The sequence below is a fragment of the Onychostoma macrolepis genome, chromosome 02, assembly GCF_012432095.1.
Source record: "Onychostoma macrolepis isolate SWU-2019 chromosome 02, ASM1243209v1, whole genome shotgun sequence".
In the NCBI taxonomy this organism is placed as follows: Eukaryota; Metazoa; Chordata; class Actinopteri; order Cypriniformes; family Cyprinidae; genus Onychostoma; species Onychostoma macrolepis.
Genome location: NC_081156.1, coordinates 16,366,715 through 16,389,865, shown reverse-complemented (window position 1 = coordinate 16,389,865; position 23,151 = coordinate 16,366,715). Strand labels below are relative to the sequence as shown.

The window sequence follows — 23,151 nt, the reverse complement described above, 5'->3', positions numbered from 1 at the left end:
GAGAGAGATCAATCGTCATTCGCATGGCTATTTATTGCATGCGCTCACAATGAGACTGCATTTAGAGTAACAGGCAATATTAAAATTGATCCATCGCCTACCTGGCTTGTGCTTTATGTTGTCCTTGGATCCACATTTAGAGGTCACTTTGCTCAAGTCAACCTTTTTATTTAAAATCTGAACCTACACACCAGGAATAAAGAGCTGTTAGACTAAAGTGTCATTTGTTTTTGATAATGGATGTCCTAAGAGAAAAGAACATTTAAGACATGTACATACTGTACATGTAGCTCTTTGCTGTTCTAAGCGTCATATGATGAAAGGGTTAATTCACCCAAATATGAAAATTCTGTCATTCATTGTTCACCCTCATGTCATTCCAGACCCGTAAGACCTTCATTCATCTTCAGAACACAAATTGAGATATTTTTGATGAAATCTGAGAGCTCTTTGACCCTTCAAAGCAACTACCACGCTCAAGGCCCAGAAAGGTAGTGAAGACGTAGTTAAAATAGTCCATGAGACATTAGTTGTTCAACCGAAATTTTATGAAGCTTCAAGAATACTTCTTGTGCACAAAGAAAACAAAAATAAAAGATTTTTTCAATAATTTCTTCTCTTCTATGTTAGTCTTTGACGCGCATTCACGAGAGTACCACAAAGCATGCATGCGATGCAAGAAGTCGGCATTCTGATGTAGAACGTTTATCTCTCTTAGTTCATTGTCGGTATATTCTGGTTCGAATAAGCAAAGCAGGGCAAAAATGGCAAGTCGTCCTTTCTGTCGAAATCTTGCATCAGCAGCATCACACACATGTGTCGTGGTACTCTCATAAATGCGCGCCGAAGACTGACACGAAAGAGAAGAAATAGTTGAATAGCTGTTGAAAAGTCATTATTTTTTATTTTTCGTAGCTTCATAAAATTGCAGATAAACAACTGATGTCACATGGACTATTTTAACGATGTCCTTATGACTTTTCTGGGCCTTGAATGTGGTAGTTGCATTGCTGTCTATGGAGGGTTTCATCAAAAATATTTGTATAGAGTTGTTAAGCCAATATGAAACTGTACACTTACATTTCCTCCACCAGGAATATGCTTGATATTGTCCTTGGAGCCACATCGGGAGGTGACATGGCTGAAGTCTAGCTTTTTGTGGACTATCTGAACCTAAACACAGCACAACAGCACAAAGGACAGATTGTCAAAGGTTATTCTGCTATTACATATGCAAAAAAACAAAAAACAAACACAAATGCTATGAATGTGTTAAACAATGTACTACTGTAAATTAAAAGTAAAGAGTAGCACGATGCCACTGAAGACACAAAATCATCATGTTCATGTCAAGTAGTGTTGAATGATCAAGCTACTCATTTATTTGCAGCAAACTGTTATTTTCGACTCTTGTGTTTGAAGTATTAAGTTGATTCCTGAACATTTTATGTGGCAGCCATATTAGATTCAAATGTTCATTGTCTGTTGTGCTGTTTGGTGCAGGATTTATTTGTGTGACTCACATATTTGTTTGGACAGAGTAACAGCAAGCCAGGAACACTCTGTCTGACTCAGAGTGTGTTTTTCACAGCCTAAAGCTCACTTTATTGCGTTAATCTTAGGTAATGCTTAAACACTTGAGGGGCTACAGTCTAACTCTGTTTCATTTGACCTGCAGTGACAGACCACTCCAGGAAAAGCAAATGTAATTTGGAGATAACTGCAATACTGCGTAGCTTGAAGGCCGTGCCGAAAACTGACGAATTTCCTGAAAACAAAAACATGACCATGATGATTCTGTGAGCAGCAAAGAAACACCAGTAGCACTAAAGTCTACTAAGTTATTGACATGCAAAGCACTGTTGAACAATATCCATGGAACTGCATACATAATAGAGTAGCAGATATACAGAGGCACAATTTCTCAAAACACACATCTGACATTGTGAAACAGCAGGAGGCCGTAGGTGATCTTGGGAGTGAAAACACAGCAATTTTAAATGCAATGAAAACAGTTTTTAACCATATACCAGTAACGGATGTTATGCAAGACAATATAATAGAGGTTCTCAATCTTTTGACTCAAAGGCAATATTGTCTAATACAATATTCAAAGGCTCATTGTATTTCTGTATAATACAATAACAACAGATCTATAACTATAATACATTATCATCGATATTAGTATTGATACAGGTAAATAAATAAATTAACCACAATTCATTTTGTGATTACAGAAGTTTCAAGAACATTCAAGTTTATGTCATTCAAAAAAGATAATAGCTGCTGACGAAAAGAAGAAATACAATTCCAGTTAAAATCTTGAGTTTATATTTATTATTTTATAAATAATTTACAAATTTGAACTCTACCTGAGGCCACATTGGAAGTTTTCTGAGGCCCTCTGGTTGAGAACCACTGATAATATAATATAATTAATAATATAATATAATATAATATAATATAATATAATATAATATAATATAATATAATATAATATAATATAATATAATATAATATAATATAATATAATTAATATAATATAATATAATATTTAGCCTATAAAATAAATGTATAGTTCAGTTTTTAATTTCATACTATATTAAGTTCCCCAAGAATAGCCACAGTCTCCTGTGTGGAAAGCTGCAAGAAAGGTGATATATATATATAGCACATATTATATGCGCAGTGGGAAAGCATTTTTTCCTTAAAAGCAAAAGCAAGAGTGCAAGTATGACAATCCATTGTAAGCTAATAAATTAATTGCACCACAGAGTGTTGAAACTATTGCTGAGTCTGTACAACATGCAGTTATGCTATTTTTAGATGGACGTGGTTAGTGCAGAGTTTAAGAACAAAAACACTATGACAATGATCTGGTAACAATTGTAAACCAGACTCTGTGAATATTCCACAAAGAGTGGCACAATGATCATGGGTGAACTACTGAGAGACAGAATATGGTGGTGTTAAATTCACAGAAGACATACACAGACCAGGCTGCATTGTTTTAAAAACATTCTCTAACACATGTATGTATGTGGACATGTTTATATACAACAACAACAACGTGCCTGCATGTTTCCTTATAATTCAGAAAACCACTGTAACCTAATTTTAGTACACAAATTCTCTGATATTAGGAGTTTTGCGAGTCTGTGTACACTTGTAAAAATGTGGGTTGCATAAACAGGTTTCTACAAGATCTGATGATCTTTGGAAAGACAGCGAGAGTAAGAGCAGGAGAGAGAGTGATATTGAGGCAGTGAGTCAGGGAGATGTCATTGGGAGGGACTCACTTTGCCCTGGCTGGTCTTTGGCAGAGCATCGGTCTTGCCCTGGGCTGCAGAGACCTGAGGAGACAAGTACCCCTTTAGTCAGTGCAGTGCAGGGAGGAGGTACAGAAAGCCCAGGGTTGAAGGTCTCAGAGAGGGAAGTATAGGATGTACCACAATAAGTGATTCAGTAAGCTAAGGTTACTTTGAAATTTGAAAGAATCAGCTGACGGTTTGTGTGTCATCAGTTGCACAGGGGAAAATGGTATATTTAAATGTGTCTGTTCTATTAAATACAAAGTCAATTGAAACTTAAGGGATAGCTCACACAACAATGAAATTTCTGTCATCATTTATTCACTCTGTCATTCCAAACCGGTACAAGTTTGTTTTTTTAATATGAAACAGAAGATTATATTTTAAAAACTGTTTTGGTGTGTTTTTATCCATACAATAAAATCAAAAACATCACTCAAAATATATTTTTTTGGACAGAAAGTCACACAGGTTTAGAACAATAAGATGATGAGTAAATGATGGCAAATTTTTCAGTTTTCAGTGAACTATTTAAATATTAATGGAAAACCCAGAGAGCAAACATCTTTCATGGAGGGTTTCATAAAAAGACATTTTAATTTCAATGATGCATTGTGGCCTGTAGTTGAAAGTCACCATCTGTATTACAGATGGTGTAAATATGGAAACAGCCTGACCTAATGCATCGCGTTTTCTAGATCTTCCCTGAAAAGCGAAAACCCTTTGGGGAATCCTGTGACACAAGGTCTTTTTTATTTCAAAGAGATGAGGAAGGATAGGTGGCTGGGCGACGGCCATGGAAGACAGACAAATCAATTCTACAGATTCAGTAATAAAAGTGGGGGCTTTGTTTTCCACTGGCAGGTGGATGTCAATCACAGAACACTGTTGAAAGCAGTGCATCAATGAGCTCAGCCAAAACTGACAGTATCTAAAAGTTCAGGATCAAACAAATGAATTATGGCATTTACATCGATCAGCAGTGACATGAGACGTACGTATGAGAAGCAACTATAACAAAATTTTAAGTTTCATAATGTGTTTAATAGCAGCAATTGTGCAGAACATGAGCTTATGATAATGTGTTGCCAAATAATGCATCAAATTGAATCTAAGTCTGTAAAGAAATGAGGTTGAGTGCAGTATCTATGTGTGTCTCTAAAGTCTATATTATTTCATTCCTTGCGCACATGCAAATTCTTCTGGTTTTCTTTTGACCAGTCAACTCACCTTGCCTCCTCCAGGCTGGTACTTCATGTTATCAGTGGAACCGATTTTGGAGCGCACATTTTTTAGATCTGGCAGTGGTGCGTTGGTGGGCCGGACGTTTCGGGGGGCTCGAGGTACAGGAGGCTTCTTCTCTAGGGGAGTCTGCTTGGGTACGGGGGGTTTGGTGATGCGGGAGGGACGAGGGGTCGGGGTCCCATTGGTGGCTGCTGTGCTGGTGGCAACTACCACGGTGGCTGATGGTGTGCGAGTTGTTCTTGGAGTTGTTTTAACTGCAAAACAAAATGCAAGTCACTTTATCAGCAAACAGCACAATACAGGAGGAACAGGTGCATCTCAATAAATTAGAATGTCGTGGAAAAGTTTATTTATTTCAGTAATTCAACTCAAATTGTGAAACTCTCGTGTATTAAATAAATTCAAAGCACACAGACTGAAGTAGTTTAAGTCTTTGGTTCTTTTAATTGTGATGATTTTGGCTCACATTTAACAAAAACCCACCAATTCATTATCTCAACAAATTAGAATATGGTGACATGCCAATCAGCTAATCAACTCAAAACACCTGCAAAGGTTTCCTGAGCCTTCAAAATGGTCTCTCAGTTTGGTTCACTAGGCTACACAATCATGGGGAAGACTGCTGATCTGACAGTTGTCCAGAAGACAATCATTGACAAGGAGGGAAAGCCACAAACATTCATTGCCAAAGAAGCTGGCTGTTCACAGAGTGCTGTATCCAAGCATGTTAACAGAAAGTTGAGTGGAAGGAAAAAGTGTGGAAGAAAAAGATGCACAACCAACCGAGAGAACCGCAGTCTTATGAGGATTGTCAAGCAAAATCGATTCAAGAATTTGGGTGAACTTCACAAGGAATGGACTGAGGCTGGGGTCAAGGCATCAAGAGCCACCACACACAGACGTGTCAAGGAATTTGGCTACAGTTGTCGTATTCCTCTTTGTTAAGCCACTCCTGAACCACAGACAACGTCAGAGGCGTCTTACCCGGGCTAAGAAGAAGAAGAACTGGACTGTTGCCCAGTGGTCCAAAGTCCTCTTTTCAGATGAGAGCAAGATTTGTATTTCATTTGGAAACCAAGGTCCTAAAGTCTGGAGGAAGGGTGGAGAAGCTCATAGCCCAAGTTGCTTGAAGTCCAGTGTTAAGTTTCCACAGTCTGTGATGATTTGGGGTGCAATGTCATTTGCTGGTGTTGGTCCATTGTGTTTTTGAAAACCAAAGTCACTGCACCCGTTTACCAAGACATTTTGGAGCACTTCATGCTTCCTTCTGCTGACCAGCTTTTTAAAGATGCTGATTTCATTTTACAGCAGGATTTGGCACCTGCCCACACTGCCAAAAGCACCAAAAGTTGGTTAAATGACCATGGTGTTGGTGTGCTTGATTGGCCAGCAAACTCACCAGACCTGAACCCCATAGAGAATATATGGGGTATTGTCAAGAGGAAAATGAGAAACAAGAGACCAAAAAATGCGCTGAAGGCCACTGCCAAAGAAACCTGGGCTTCCATACCACCTCAGCAGTGCCACAAACTGACCACCTCCATGCCACGCCGAATTGAGGCAGTAATTAAAGGAAAAGGAGCCCCTACCAAGTATTGAGTACATATACAGTAAATGAACATACTTTCCAGAAGGCCAACAATTCACTAAAAATTTTTTTTTATTGGTCTTATCAAGTATTCTAATTTGTTGAGATGGTGAATTGGTGGGTTTTTATTAAATGTGAGCCAAAATCATCACAATTAAAAGAACCAAAGACTTAAACTACTTCAGTCTATGTGCATTGAATTTATTTAATACACGAGTTTCACAATTTGAGTTGAATTACTGAAATAAATGAACTTTTCCACAACATTCTAATTTATTGAGATGCACCTGTATAATACAGTATGCATGAGAGGTCACAGACAGATAAATCTTCTTGTCATTGACCTCATGACGGCCCTCATCTAAGGCCGTTGTGTACTCAGAGATGTAGAGAGGAGTTGAAGGTTCTATCAGTGTGATGTTTTCAGACAGGCCTCTGTGAGTAAGTCTATCCCTGACTATGTCAGCAACTTCAGATCTGATGACTAACAAATGCACCAGTCAGTGTGTATTAGCTCAGAACTGCTGTGTTTTCAGGAAACAGTAGAGGTAAACTTCTCACCCTGCTCTTAAAGCCTCCACCAAATCAGCATTCTGTAACAGCTACAGACAAGTAAGCACCTTTATTTGCACATAAGCACCTCTGCTGACCGCTGGAAAGAAGATCTCTCCACTCTTGAATCTGTTGGACAGTTGGTTTATTTAAATTGATTCAATTTCATGTAATGGGTGTTATTCAAGTCTCTGCTAATTGAAATGTTTGTCTTAATATTTTGATGACTTGTTTGTGGTATGTTGGGGGAAAAAAAGATATTTCAACACACAGTTTACACACTTTATATTACATCCAGTCACATAGCCTTAGATGGTATAATTATTCATATATTTCACATAAAAATGGTGAGAACTTTTGAAAATCACAAGTTCCTATATTCCTGCCTGTCATAAAGCAACTTCTGAAATTTATTAGTCCACTGGGAAATAAAGTTTTGTTTACAATGTACAACAATGCTACAATAAGCCAAGAAACAAGTACAGTCTAGTGCAAGTGCAACTGAACACAGACAAGAACCATAACTCATATTTTCAGCAATTAAACCAGAGCAATATGATATAATATTATACTGTATGTAAATACCATTGCCAGGAGATAGAAGTAAATTTAATATACTATGTGTAATTTATAACAATGTCTATTTCTAACTGTATGTAAAATATTTCTCTGAATAAGAAAATTGATTCATTCTCACCTGGTGTTGTCTTTGCACTTGTCTTTTTCACCTCTCCTGCTTGGTTTTCAGTCTTTGTAGCTGTGAAAACACAGAATCAAATTAAACTAAGTTAATTTAAATGTCATTACATGATTATCCTGACTTTAAATCACTGAATGCTTAACCTGAGCTCCTACAGACCTTAGTGCAATGTAAAGAATCAAAACGAAGCTGTGAGGGACAGAAGTGCAAAGCACTGTTGGATTGTACTGTTGTTTAGCTATTTGCCAATTTTTTGACTGATAAAACACCTTTAAAAATCTTTCAATAAACAAAGACAAAAAAAAAAAAAAAAAATTTATAATATATATATATATATTTATGATCGGGGACCTTTATACTATGCACACAATTATAAAGACTGTAAGTCTATGGCTTGTTTTTCATCATTATAAAATGTAATTAATCTACCCTGACTAAGTTCTGTATGGTGGAACAACTCACCAGAGGAGCGTCGGGCAGAGGTGGTAGTTGGAGTGCTAGTAGTGCCGTTTTTAGAATTCGTAGCAGATGCAGCTTTAGCCTTTGGCACTGGAGGGCGACGCTGAGTTGCTGTCTCAGAAGACTGAAGAAAACAGTAAGACATCAGAATGCTGAACAACCATGAACGAAAATGAGTTGAAGTCAAGAGGTTGATTAGATGAGTTACATACATAAGGGTGGCGTAATGTTTGAGGGTGATTGTTCAATTTAGGCAGAGTTTGACTACTTACAAATCTTGACAAAAAGAAATGTTTCACGACATAACCCAGGTGAGAGATCTGATATTGGCCTTGATCAACTTTAAAGTGGATTGTGGTATATTGGGAATTGGTGTGGATCTTTGATATTGCCTGTGATTGTAATTGTAAAATCTTTAATTTTCTAATGCAACATGTTACCTAGCAGTCAATGAACTAAAATAAATCCTTTGTTCCAAATTAAAATGTAAAGCATATTATAATATACTACTATAATCTACTAGATTTTCTCTTTATAACAATAATAATAAAAATCTCCCTTAACTAATTGACAAAAATTTCCCCTAAATGAAAAATCACCCATGTAGATAATGTGCAGAGAAGACATGACACTAGATAAAAAGGTGAGAATGAATTATAGATTCATTATCTACAAGCACCATGCATGAAAGTTGGAGAAAAAGTAATTTACAACCTGATCTGAAGAGAGAGGCATATAATTAACCCTGTCAAATTAATTGATATCTGTCCTTGCGGAATATTTAAGAGGCAAAACAAAACTGCACCTTATATTTTATTCAGTAGCCTGAAAACACGCTTCTCTCTTGAGATTTTTCTGGTGATAGAACATCGTGAGTTGACAATGACACAGAGGGCAAGCCATGGGCTGATTTTATGGGAAGAGAGATGGGCACCCGAGAAAGTCGCAAATGATCTCCCCTGTGGATTGTAGGCCGGGTGCCAAACCACATATACAGGAAATGGCATTAACTCACCTTGGCCCTAGTCTCAAGAGTAGATGTGGTGGTGGGGGTTTTCTTGGTGCCAGCAGTGGGGGTTGTTGCCTTGGGCATAGGGCTTTTTTTATTGGCAGAGTTGGTGGTGGGAGAGGTACGTTTGGTGGCACCTGCACTGTCTCCAGTGGACAGCGAGTTTGGTCTTGCTGAGCTTTGTTTGGTTGACCCAACTGAAGGCTATATGCATGTATTTACAAAAAGCACAAAAGAAAAACTAGATGCAAACATGGGAGCATGACAAAATCAAAGTAGCAGCAATGGCTGTACAAATTGTTCATAAATTATAAGTTGTGAGTTTGGGTAACTGATCTTTATTCTTTATAAAGATGGAAAAATGAGAGCAAACATCTCTTTTTCTCAAATGTGGCAGTTTAAATCAAAATAGCATATCAAATGAATGAAGACCCTTTGTTTTTTAGACTTACCTTGGCCTTACTATCTGGGCTGGTCACCTCCTTGCTGCCATTAGCTGTTGGAGACTTAGCAGGTCCTTTAGCAGCCGTTGCATTCTTCTCAGCTTTGGCTGTCTTGTCCACTTTTTCTCCTTTGTCTTTCTTCTCCTCTTTCTCCTTTTTTGTCTTCTCAGGTTTGTCTACTTTCTCAACCTTCTCGTTTTTCTCAGCTTTATTATCCTGTTTCTCCTGTTTCTTCTCATCCTTGATTATTTGCTCACTCTTCTGAGTCTTATCCACACTGTCTGCTTTCTTTGTTATTTCATCTTTCTTGTCCAGGTGATCAATCTTCTCAATTTTCTCAGGCTTGTCTTGCTTCTCAAGTATGTTGATGTTGTCCATCTTCGGAGCATCTTTCACCTTCTCCATTTTCTCTTTGGCTGTCTTATCTTCTTTCACTTTGAAAAGACAAAGTTGAAATTCTCATGTTTAATCAAGCGAATGTGTATCATCTTTCTCTTTGTAATTGTCATTATGATCAATGTAAATTTGTTCACACAAGGCTTTTGGTTGTAGCTTGTTATAATATCCAAGATGTTTTGGAGACACAAATTAGCAGTAAGTTACACTTTATGCCTCAGTCTCAGTACATTCTGACAAGAAGAATGAAAGTAGAAAGCATGAGAGGTCATGGAAAAGGGCACAGAAAGTGACAGTGCCTTGAGCGGACAGACAGAAAAGCACATTGTCAGTCTGGATGCCTTATGTAACTTGGCACCATTCACCCCACAAAGTGAAAAATCAATGGCCAACGGAAGACCAAAACACCAAAAACCGTGTGTGTGTGTGTGTGAGAGAGAGAGAGACAGAAAAAAACAACAAAGAAAAAAGAAAGGACAGAAAGAAAGAGCACACTGTTCCTGACAGAATGATAAATACTCATTGAAAGTTGTGACAGGCCAACATAATGTCAAAAGCATCCAGTTTATTGTTATTATTCAATTTTTTAATTCTATTTTGGCAATATTTTGGTAAAGTATATTTTTACTATATTTTTAATACTGTGTCCTTCTTTGTTATATTGAAATGAAGAACAAACATAAGTCTGTTTCCTTTTGATTTAAATAAAATAAAAAATAAATTAAGGTCTGTTTTGTCCTCTATACCAGGGCTCTATATATTCACACACTTTTTAATAACATTACTGATGAATAAAATGCTTTTAATTCTTGAAAGATCATTAGTTAGAAATTTGTAAACAGTTAGCAATGTCAAGAACATTTAGTATGTTTTCAATTTATCTTCTCCACGGACCCCCTAGGGTACCTTCAGACACCCTGGATGAAAACCATAACTCTTCTTCTGAAGCTCTTCGCACATTACAGATGGATAAATGGATGGTAATATGCCAAAGTGTATACGTGTGAAACGTGGGCTCATCTCAGTACAGCAAAAGCAAATTATGACAAAAGGACATCCAAAGGTTACTCTGTTGATATTTTTGTGTATCCCTGCAGGCGGCGAGTGGCACACACAGCAAATCTTATCCATCTTTCTGTCAATCTCATAACCGTATCTATAACCTCTGCATCTGGCAATCTGTCTTCATCAGGTGTGTTAATACACAGATATGCACATACACAATAAAAACAGCACACCATCTGCTGGAGCATTTGAGGAATCTGTTCTAACAGTAAAACCTCTTTCAATAAACAAATCTTGAAAAGTGTTTTAAAATGTAGAAAATGCATATATGACAAGATGTCAGCAGATTAAATCCACATTAAAGAGTTAACTATTCAATGCTAAATAACAACCCTAAACCTTTCTCTCTTTATTTCAGTCTATTAGCTGTGTACAATATAATTTGCAACAACAACCATCTATAACAGATGTCTTTGAGTGAAGGTTTGCCACAAAAACAAAATACACTACCATTCGAATGTTTGGGTCAGTAAGATTTAAAAAAAATAATGATAATACATTTATTCAGAAAGGACACATTAAATTGATAATAAATAAATAAATAAATAAATGGCAGTAAAGACTTTAACACTGTTACAAATGATTTGTTCTTTTGAGCTGTATATTCATCAAAGAATCCTGAAAAATGACAAAAATATTAGGCCATTTTAATAATAAAGAAATGTTTCTTGAGCACCAATTCAGCATATTAGAATGATTTTTGAAGGATCATGTGACACTGATGACTGAAGTAATGGCTTTGCCATCAAAAGAATACATTACATTTTAAAATATATTCAAATATAAAAAATATTATTTTAAATTGTAATAATATTCACAATATTTCTGTCTAATATTATCAAAATGAAAAATATACATATATCTCAGGACCCCAAACTTTTGAATGGTAGTGCATGTTCAGCTCTGTCACACAGATAAACTGAATTACATCTGTTGATGCAAAGACACAAGTATACAACCAGAGATCTAGAGATCCAACAGATCCCAATCCTACACTGGCACACACCACAGAGATCACAGCAGCTGATCTCACCTACCATTACAGACACCTTTAGGCTGAATGTCAGGGGATGAAACAGCATTTCCACTTCCCGATGGCTGTGGCGGCAACTGTATCCTTTCAGAAATCTGTGGCACACCAGCAGGCTGTTCTTTCTTTGCAGTAGGGGCTGATGGGATACTCATGGATGGCAGAAGACTCTGTTTGTCCTCAACGGTGAAGTATTTGATGGCGGTCTGGGGTGGCGGCACATCCTTGCCTGGATATTTATCGGGCAGCTGAAGGCTAGCAGGCACTGTCAGGTGGGTACTGTCTGACATTGTGCGCTGGACCATTCGGTTTTGTTGCACGGGGGGTGACCTGGGTGGGCGTGGTTCCGTTTTGCCCTCAACTTCGCTTTCCACATAGCTGTCATTCACCACGCCGATCACGCAATAATTCAGCGCAAGGCCTGTTTTCGAGATGCTGGGGGGTGGATCCCAATCGCTGTCTGAGGATGTCAAGACGCCACTCCTCGGTGAAGGTCCTGATGTCACCCCATTGGTGGAAAGGTCTTTCCCTGGAGACAGGGGTGATGGAGAGGATGAGACGCTTGTGGGACTTTCTGCTGCACTGCCCAAATTCTTCCCACCCCTGCTGCTCTGGTGACTGGTTACCCGTTGGTCCGCCTCCTGGCTGAGTGCTGTCGACTTGGTGGAAAAGTCCTGCTTGTCGTCCTCTAACAGTCTGGAGGATTGCAGACCGCCTGGCTGCCCCTGCTGCCAGTTCCAGCCCTGGGCAGCTGTTGACGATGCCAAGCCTGGCATGGAGGGTGGCACTGAGCACAGGTCTCTGCACTCTGAGCGCTGGGATGACATCCTTACAGTCCTTGTCTCTCTAGCTATATTTGTTCTGTATCAAGGTGTCTATCCGTCAGTAAACGGCATTGATTTAGATGAGTAAGTCTACAGCGCTGGTCTCTAAACCTCCCTCAATGCCGAGGCTGAGATGACTCTGCGTCTCTCTCCCAAATCCCCCTCCTCTCTCTCGTTCTCTCTCTCACCCTAATTCTGTCCGCACATTCCTTCCAAGTCTTCGATCACGTGATCACGCGAGCCGCGTCCTTATTGGATGCTCCGCACTGAAAACCCTTGCTTTTAGCATCCAGCGTGTTTATAAATACCCCATTCTCTCTCTTACTCACACATTGTCTTGTTTTGTGCTCAGAATGTTCTAGCAGACACAAGTGTGCACCTTTACCCTTAGTGGTGGTGACGGAGGATGTAATCATTGCCTGGTCCTCAGGTGCTGTGTCCCTCACTCAACACAGTAACATCAGTATCAATCACATTTAGAGCAATCAGCTGAACCATTATATTCCTCCGTCTCTCACGTACGAGATTGATGGAAGTGTGATCTCTGTGTACTGTGCCTTTCATTCTCTAGAGAGTTCTTATTAGTGTGTATTAAAGGTGCAGTTCACCCAAAAATGAGAAGTCTATCATCATTTACTCACCCTTGTGTTTTACTAAACCTGTTGGACTTTTTCGTGTGGGAAAAAAAAAAAAAAAATTATTCTGATACTCCAACTGTTCCATTTAATGAACGTCTTTGGAGTCCAAAACCACGTTGGACGCCACTGACTTTCTTTGTAAAGACAAAAATATACAAATTCTTCAGAATATCTTATTTTGTGTTCCACATCAGAAAGAAGTCATTCCATTTTGGAATGTCAGGATTTGACCAAGAGTTCAAGCATTTCACCACAGTGAGGATCCAGAATGCATGCACAAACCAGCAAATGCAATCAAATTTCCAGCCTAAATGTGACTGTGCCAATGCCTTAGTTGATGTTTTTATGCAGTGGTTTTTAAATGTTGGTTGGCGACCCAAAAATGGTCTGTTCTAATAGGACTGCGTACAGCAGAGAGAAACAATGGTAAATGCAAATAATTTAATGGAACTACATGCAGCAAAAAAAAAACAAAAGGAGGAGAAAACACTCTTTTTTGTTCATGATTTCAAAAGGTGTGTATCCAATCAAACTTCAAAGTATTTACCAGTCAAGCCAGTAAAACTAGACCAATGCCAATGTAGACAGGTAACAGACATGTCCTCATCCTTAAACACCATGAACAACACAAGCCAAAAGAAAATGTGACCCAAAATACCCATATGTTTACTTGCTATGGATAAACATTTTTTGTGCAGATCACAATGTGTTTGTGGCTCTTGAGGGCAAAAAAACATATTTTCTTACACTCAAACAGATAAATCAGATGTCAGACACTAGCCCTAAAAAAAAGAAAGAAAACAAATCCTTTCCTTCCAGTCATTAGACACATCAGTCCCATTCCAGTTCATTTATGTCCTCTCACTGTCTTCTGTCTTTAAAAAAATGAAGTTTTTATGGTGACACACACCTGATGATCATATCAAGCAAGACAATTATTCATGAAAAAGGAAAAAAAAAATCATTAAACATAAATAGGCTGAGCTACATAAATCACTTCCACAATCGGTCACAACAGCAGGGTTCTGCATTATTCAGCACTTTACTGTATGTATCTGCACAGAAATAGCACAAACATTTAAACCTCTATATTAGGTAACCTACTAGACCAGTTAATTACAGGCATCCTAACATGAAAAATGTGAGCAGTAAAAATCGTGGTTTTAAAATTATATCAGGGGCACCACAAAACCAGCATTACATATTACTTTTCTGGCTCCCACTGCATACGCCCTTCCAAACTTGAGCAGAGGCATGTGATGTCGTAATTCATGTGTAGTCTGATTGGCTCAGGCACCTTAATTAGAATGAACTTCACACACACACAAACTACAATGCATCAGCTGCAGTGGCCTTCCAGGCCAGTGACGGATATAAAAGAAGTCTTTTTTCTCTCACTGTCTCATTGCTGTAATGGGCCAGAATCTTGTGAATGGGTTTTGTTGCATAAGGACATGTCAGATGCAATTTACTGTATACATTCCTCTAAGAACACATTGCACCACAACATATGGCTCATTTCATCCTGTCATTTCATTGCATTTCTTAGTGCATTTTCATCTTAGTTTCAATTCCACTAATTAAATTTTGGTTATACTTTATTTTAAAGTGTCCTTTACAATGTAATTATACACTTAAGTACTGCGTAATATTAATTAACTACATGTATTTACTATATTTACATTTACATTTAGTTATTTAGCAGACGCTTTTATCTAAAAAAAAAAAGAAAGGATGTAATAGGTATGTAATATATAAGGTTAAGATTAAGGTTACTTGCATGTAATAAAGTACTGCCATTTTTGAATTCAAGAAGTTATTGGTTATGATTAAATGTTATTATATTATTAATCATATAACAATGTACCTATAGAATCAACTTAATTTTAGAGTTTCATGATGACTATAACCAGAGCTTTTGAATAAATGGAGCCGTTTTATGCCAGTGCCAACCTCTATATTTTGAAATCTGTTCACAATAATTAAAATATCACAATGTAATTCTCAGTAATGAAAACACAGCGTCAGAAGTGCATTTCACACATTTAGCGTGGGACAGAAGATGCATGTTCATTGAGTAATCAGGAAGCTATGTCACAGAGTTTCTATTTCTGGAACATATCCTACAGTTACACCCTAGCTTGTTCTTTGGCAGGTCCTATTTGCTGTATCACCAAGGAAACCGCCTCCCATATCCATGGCAACAATCTCCCGTCAATGCAGCTGCTGATGTTAGGGTCCTGTGTGGTCGGAACCACCCGAGGGGAGGGAGAGGAAGTGAGTGAGCAAGGGCAAGAAAGGACGAGAAGGCTGATGCGAGTAAAGGAAGGGAATAAAGGGTCAAGAAGGGCATCTCCTATTTCTGCATTTAAAAGACTGAAATCCAGAGAAGACCAAGTGTTGTGCTTAAAATCTAGATGAATAGCTGGATGAATAAACCTGAACAGCTGAAAAACAGCGTCATTCAAGACGTCATCAGGGATCTCTGTGTTAGCTTTTAATCTAAAGCTACCGCCCAGTACTCAATATCCCTGCTGGAGTGCAGCACCTCTCAAACGCCTCTGAACACACCCTAATCACTCGCTATAAAAAGAACAACTATATGAGTCTTATATAATGGCGAATGGCCCAGCCATCAATTTTACATGAGCTGCTGCAAGTGGATGGGAGAGATAGGAGGAGATGTGTGTGCATTTGTGTGAGAGAGAGAGAGAGAGAGAGAGAGGAGATGAAAGACAGAGAAAGCCACAGAAATACTATAGGGAGTATGAATTCAACCTATAAATATCACCAACTAAAAATAACTAATCTTGACTATTCTGTTATTGCATCAACTTTTAATTTGATTAGATAAACATCTAGTAAATGGAAATTTTTAAAGGATTAGTTCACTTCCACAATTCAAATTTCCTGATAATTTAATCACCCCCATGTCTTGCAAGATGTTCATGTCTTTCTTTCTTCAGTCAGGAAGAAATTAAGGCTTTTGAGGAAAACATTCTAGGATTTTTCTCCAAATAGTGGACTTCAATGGGGACCAACGGGTTGGAGGTCCAAATAGCAGTTTCAATGCAGCTTCAAAGGGCTCTACACAATCCCAGCCGAGGAATAAGTGTTTTATCAAGCAAAACGATTGCCATTTTCTAAAAAAAATAAAAATGTATATACTTTTTAACCACAAATGCTCGTCTTGCACTAGCTCGACTTCACACATTACGTAGGAAAGGTCATGTGTGATGTATAGGTGGAAGTACCGACCCAGTGTTTACAAAGCGAATGTGCAAAGAAAGTCAAACGAACTTTACAAAAAAGGTAAAACAACGATGTTGGATGATTCTGAAGCTGGATAAGAAAATTAAATGGAGTTTCTCACCCTACCCTACCTTTCTGAACAGAAATACACAGACAAAGAACTAACTACGTGTGACCTTTCCAATGTGACTACGTAATGCATGAAGTTGAGGATGTTAGTGCAAGCAGAGTTAGTTCAAGACGAGCATTTGTGGTTAAAAAGTATATACATTTTCATTTTTTTCGAAAATTGTTTAGCTAGATAAGACACTTATTCCTTGGCTGCGATTGTGTAGAGCCCTTTGAAGCTGCATTCAAACTCCAGTTTGGACCTTCTGGTCCCCATTGAAGTCCACTATATGGAAAAAAATCAAGAAATATTTTCCTCAAATACATTAATTTCTTTTTGACTGAAGAAAGAAAGACATGAACATCTTGGATGACATGGGGGTGAGTAAAGAGGCTTTGAAAAGTAAACATTATACAATGTAGCCTTACTGACAACATTAAGTTTAGATGATTAAGAGATTAAACTAAGCTTGGAAAAAAACTTTTCTGTTCTCAATTATTTGTTTGGTAACACTTTAAAATATGGAAAACTTATTAACTACGACTTTTCCCTCAATAAACTCCTAATTTTCTGCTTATTAATAGTTAGTAAGGTAGTTGTTAAGTTTAGATATTGGGTAGGATTAGGGATGTAGAATAAGGTCATGGAGAATAAGGCATTAATATGTGCTTAATTGCTACTAATAAATGGCTAATATTCTATTAATATGCATGCTAATTAGCAACTAGTTAAGAGACCCTAAAATAAAGTGTTACCATTTGTTTTATTGATTTCCAATAGGGATGGATGTTATGGCTAAAAATAGATAAATTGCTTAAAAGGCATACTAATAAGCAACTACAGTCATGGCCAAAAATATTGGCACCCTTGGTAAATATGATGAAAGAAGGCTGTGAAAATTAATCTGCATTGTTAATCCTTTTGATCTTTTATTTAAAAAATTCACAAAAATCTAACCTTTTTATTGGATAATAAGAATTTAAAATGGGGGGAAATATCATTATGAAATAAATGTTTTTCTCAAATACACGTTGGACACAATTATTGGCACCCCTAGAAATTCTTATGAGCAAAATATCTCTGAAGTATATTCCCATTCATATTCACAGTTTTGAGCATTCCAGGGTCATTATGAACATGAAATTATCCAGCCGTGGCTTCCTGTTTCACAGAAATATAAATAGGAGGGAAAACAAAGCCCAAATTCCTTAATCTTCCATCACAATGAGAAAAACATTGTGAAACAAAGAATATATTTCTGATGTGCAGCAAAAGATAATGGAGCTTCACAAATTATTGAAGTGGCTTTAAGAAAAGAGCTAGAGCAGTGAAAATTCCCATTTCCACCATCACGGCAATAATTAAGAATTTCCAATCAACATAAAATGTTACGAAACTGCCTGGAAGAGGACGTGTGTCTATATCGTTTCAGTGGCTAAAGACTCTCCAAAGACCACAGCTGGAGAATTGCAGAAAATAGTTAAGTCTCGGGGTCAGAAATCCTTAAAAATAAATTGTCAAACAGCACCTACATCACCACATGTTGTTTGGGAGGGTTTCAAGAAAAATTCTCCTAGCTCATCCAAAAACAATCTCCAGCATATTCAGTTATCAGACACGACAGGAACTTCAAATGGGACTGGCTTCTATGGTCAGATGAAACTTTCTGCTGGAGGTCCTGGACATCTTGTTTAGATACATAGCATCATGGATTCTATCAAATACCAACAGATAAAAAAATCAATAAGTGACTGACTCTGTTAGAAATCTTATAATGGGCCACGTTCGGATCTTCCAACTGTACAACAATCCAAACACAAACCTCAAAAACAACCCAAAAAAGGGTCACTGAACACAAAACCAAACTTCTGCTATGGCCATTCCAGTCCTCTGACCTGAACCCTATAGAAAATGAGTGGAGTGAACTGAAGAGAAGAAGCACCAACATGGAGCTGGGAATCTAACGGGTCTGGAGTGATTCTGGATGAAGGAATGGTCTCTGATCTCTTGTCAGGTGTTCTCTAACCTCATCAGGCATTATAGGAGAAAATTTAGAGCTGTTAAACTGGCAAATGGAGGTTTCAAAAAGTATTGAATAAAAGGGTGCCGTTAATTGTGGCCAATGTGTATTAGAAAAAAACATTTATTTCATAATGATATTTCCACCCATTTTAAATTCTTTTTATCCAATGAAAGGTTAGGTTTTTGTGATTTTTTTAAATAAGAGATCAAAAGGATTAACAATGCAGATTAATTTTCACAGCCTTCTTTGATCATATTTACCAAGGGTGCCGATATTTTTGGCCATGACTGTAGTTGCTTATTAGTATGCCTTTTACGTTCTGGCTTTTTATTAGTAATTATAAAGCACATATTTTGCAAGACCATATTCTACATTCCTAATCCTACCCATACCTAAATTTAACAACTACATTAAGAAACAGAAAATTAGGAGATTATTGAGGCAAAAGTCGTAGTTAATGGTTTGTTAATAGCAAGTATGGACCTTAAAATAAAGTGTGACCAAAAATGGATATTGATTTCAGATTTCACTTATTTCAGTTTTTTTGTTTTTTTTAAAGAACTGTAAGTGAGCATTAGATGACAGCAAAGAAAATCTAAATATATTGTTACAACCCGGGGTAGCACCTGTTCCCTAAACGGGATCTGTTCGCCTCTAGGTGGCGTTTTAGGTTCTGGTTTGTGTTTTCTTTCCTCTTCCCCTTTTGGGGTTTATTTTTAGTATGATTTACTTTAATAAATGTTTATTTTGAGTTAACTGATTTTGTGCGTGGCCTCCCCATTATTGTTACACTGCCCTGAGCCTGGTAGTTTGAAACATTTGGGGGCTCGTCCGGGATTAACTGGAAGGAATGACCAGAATTCTGGATCGTTATTTGTGTAGATTCTAAAGTTTTGGGGAGAGCCATGCAAATTTATAGGAAGGGTAATGTTTTCTTAATTTGGAAGTTAATCTTTTCCTGGTGTTGGAGAGGAGAGATCAAGTAAGCAAATGTAGATTTGATAGAGCTTGCTGTGATTGTTTGATTCGGGGTAAGTATGGCATTGTGTTGCATTTGTTTGATCGAAAGAAATGAGGATTGTGCGGTTTAGACTGCTGGAGCTTCGTGTTAGCCCCGTGTTAGGTATAGAGCGATTAACGCTGTTTGTTATTTTAGTTTTTTGTATTCGTTTTTTTTGTTTGGTGTGTCGGATGCGGGTAGACTGCTGGTGGTGGCAGTTGAGCTGCATGTGGGCGCACCAAAGAGGTTAGGGTTGAGTTTATTTGTTTAAGTTTACGGGGTAGCTCTTTAAGCTCATTTTGAAATTGTCCTTTATGATTTGCAACCTCTGCCAATATCCCATTAATCAAACATAAGATCAGGAAGATATGGTGACTTGATTTTATATGATTAGTTCCTAGTTTTTTTGGCCTAATTCATAATTTTTATAATGGATAATTTGGAGGATTTTTTAGCTGCTCCTATGGAGGAAAAACTTGACGGTCTCACAAAACATCAGTTGCGTAATGTGAGTGAACATTTTGGTATTGAATTGGCTTTACCTAAAACAGCTAAATTAAAACAACTTCGTAAAGCTGTTTAAAAAAAATTTGTGGAAAGGATGATTTTGACTTTAGATACGCAATCTGATGTGGAGGTAGTGGCACCAAAAGGAGCTTCAACTCTGCTTATGGCAGAGGTAAAAAGTGATTTGGGAAATTGTAATTTAACGTTTGAGCAGCAAAAAGAATTGTTAGAAATTAAAAGTAAAGAACGTGCACTAGATCGTCAATTGGAATGGGAAAAGGAAAAAAGTAAAGATCGAGAATGTGAGTGAGAGTTTGAAAAGTTTAGGGTTCAACAAGTTGGAAGAGTTGCAATTTGCGCAAGAAACGTAACGTCTTCGATTGATCGTTGAGGGGAAAATGCCAGGTATTGCTTCTGAAAATTTCGCAAATGATCAACCAGGTTTAAATGGTCAGTTCTCCAATATTACAAATATGGTAAAATTTGTACCGAAATTTAATGAAAAATATATATAAAAGATATATATTTTTTCGTTATTTGAAAACGTCGCTGAGGATAGAGCGTGGGATGATGCGGAGCGCACTTTCCTTTTGCAGAGTGTTTTAGTGGGCAAGGCACAAGAGGTTTATATTGCCCTATCAAAATCTCAGTGGAAAATATGATGTTGTAGAGGAGGCTGTGCTTAAAGCATACGAGCTTGTCCCAGAAGCGTATAGACGACGTTTTAGAGGTTGGAGGAAAGGGGAAAAACAAACCCATGTAGAAATCGCAAGGGAATTAACGGGTCATTTTAATCGCTGGTGTGTTTCTGAGGGAGTGGACACTAATGGTGTTGGAACAGTTTAAGAACATAGTTCCTGATCGTGTAGCCACTTACATAAATGAGCATAAAGTGAAGTCTGCAGCTGAAGCAGCCGTTCTTGCGGATGAGTTCGTTCTAACTCATAGAGGCATTAATGATGGTAATCGCTGGGAGTTTCAAAATGTTGATGTAATTCGATCTGCTAATTCGAAAGTTGATCAAAATCGAAAAGTAGATCCGAGTTCCACGTGCCCTCTTATTGCCTTGAAGAGGGACATTGGAAGAGGGAGTGTCCGGTATTTGCAAGGCAAGAGTAATAAATCTATTCCCAAGTCTGTAGCTTTAGCCTCTGGGAAATTGTGTCATTCTGATACATCTGTCGATTCTCTTATCGGTAAATCTGCGACAATGGTGAAAAATGGATGATGTGAAACTCAGACTTCTGTTGAGTTATCGATGTCTGACTATGGCCCTTTCATCACAAGTGGTTTTGTTTCTTTGGTGAATGATTCTATTAAAGTGCCTGTTAAGATATTGCGGGACACTGGTTCACTAGAATCGTTTATATTAGAATCTAGATTACCTTTTTCTTTTGAATCAAGTGTGGGTAGCAGTGTGTTAATACGAGGAATTGGATTACAGACTTTCTCGGCACCCTTGCACAGAATCCAGTTGTATTCAGATCTTGTGCAAGGTGAGGTTGTGATGGCCTTGCATCCCTTTTTGCCAGTGGAAGGAGTGGATGTCATCTTGGGTAATGATTTGGTTGGGGGACAAGTTTGGCATGATGTTCCACCACCTCCTGTTGTTAGGTTGACCCCCTCATTTGCCATTAAGGATGATAAAAATGCTTCTGATTTTCCTAACATGTTTTCAGTCTGCTCCGTAATGCGTGCAAAGTTTTTGCCTCGAAAGGTTATGGTGCGTTCATTTTGAGATATAGACGAGTCATCTACCTGATTCTCTTTCCTTTACTTTCATTCAGATATCCCTTTCTTATTTTTTCAAGGCGCCTGAAATATTCGAAGAGAGGGGTGTGTGGTTTGGGGGGATTGTGGGGTTTTTTTGTGGGTGGTCTTTATATATATGATTAGGCTATGCATTTTATGGTTAATTTATTTAGGTTTAGTTGGAGAAATGAGAGTTTGGTCCAGAGACTTTGAGTAGTCTCTGTCTTGAGTGGGGAGGTGTTACTACCCGGGGTAGCACCTGTTCCCTAAACGGGATCTGTTCGCCTCTAGGTGGCGTTTTAGGTTCTGGTTTGTGTTGTGTCTTTCTTTTGTCTGTTTGCAGGGTGGAAACGAGCAGCAGGTGCAGTGGATCTCCAATGATGAGTTGACTGATTTAAGGATCTCTGTCCTATAGTGTGGTGTGCCCCGTTTGAGCTTGACTTCTCTCCAGCACCAGACTTTGAGCCTTCTTTAATTGTTTTCTTTTCTCTTCCCCTTTTGGGGTTTATTTTTAGTATAATTTACTTTAATAAATGTTTATTTTGAGTTAACTGATTTTGTGCATGGTCTCCCCATTATTGTTACGCTGCCCTGAGCCTGGTAGTTTGTAACAATATAAACTCCACATAAAAATAGCAAAAGAGCTTAATGAAATAACTTAAGTACTGACTAATTGTGCATCCCTACTCTCCAAATATATCAAGAACGCTTCAACTTCGTATTGTATGTATATACCTACCTGGTATACAGTGGGCTGTACCCACAATTCACAGTGAGATAATGAGATATTTTCTTACCTGTTTGACATCCAGTATTGTTCAAACAGTGATTAGCATGAAAAGAAGAAGAAAAGAACATCATTAAAACATACTTGCAAAACTTTCTTCTGCTAGAAATAAAAGGTTAAACACATCTAAAGATAACAATTTCAAAATCTATGTGTAGCAGGTGAATTAGCAGACAGACCTCTTAATCTCATAAACATTGGATTGACAGTTTTAAACAAGACTAAAGCAGAATAAAGAGTCATATAGCATAAGATGGCAAGGAGTGACATACAGAAAGCTGTTCACCCACAGAATGATTAGAAAATGTACAATCCCACATAGACAGTTGACTAGTTGACACACATCTACAAGATATGTGCATTTTGAGGGATGCTGTGACCAAGAGAAATCTGAAAATCCAGGGGATGGTAAACTAAAGAATAACAGTTAGTTAGCTGCCAGTCGTGATGCATAGCGATCA

The 23,151-nt window shown here is 37.8% G+C and overlaps 1 protein-coding gene across 7 annotated transcripts in view; it reads right to left on the bottom strand.

Annotated features, from left to right (window-relative positions):
- The window catches only part of map4l (microtubule associated protein 4 like), a 43,980-nt gene that overhangs the window by 1,872 nt on the left and 18,957 nt on the right, over positions 1-23,151 (bottom strand). For 3 of the 7 annotated variants that reach the window (XM_058753018.1, XM_058753025.1, XM_058753060.1), the window contains 8 exons: positions 9,317-9,741; positions 8,871-9,068; positions 7,859-7,979; positions 7,394-7,453; positions 4,542-4,810; positions 3,300-3,353; positions 1,081-1,173; positions 102-183 (listed from right to left, as the gene is read on the bottom strand). In XM_058753018.1, coding sequence (XP_058609001.1) covers positions 102-183; positions 1,081-1,173; positions 3,300-3,353; positions 4,542-4,810; positions 7,394-7,453; positions 7,859-7,979; positions 8,871-9,068; positions 9,317-9,741 — 1,302 coding nt within the window. The remainder of the gene's footprint in view (positions 1-101; positions 184-1,080; positions 1,174-3,299; positions 3,354-4,541; positions 4,811-7,393; positions 7,454-7,858; positions 7,980-8,870; positions 9,069-9,316; positions 9,742-23,151) is intronic. The other 4 variants (XM_058753042.1, XM_058753034.1, XM_058753046.1 and 1 more) reach the window with 4 other exon arrangements.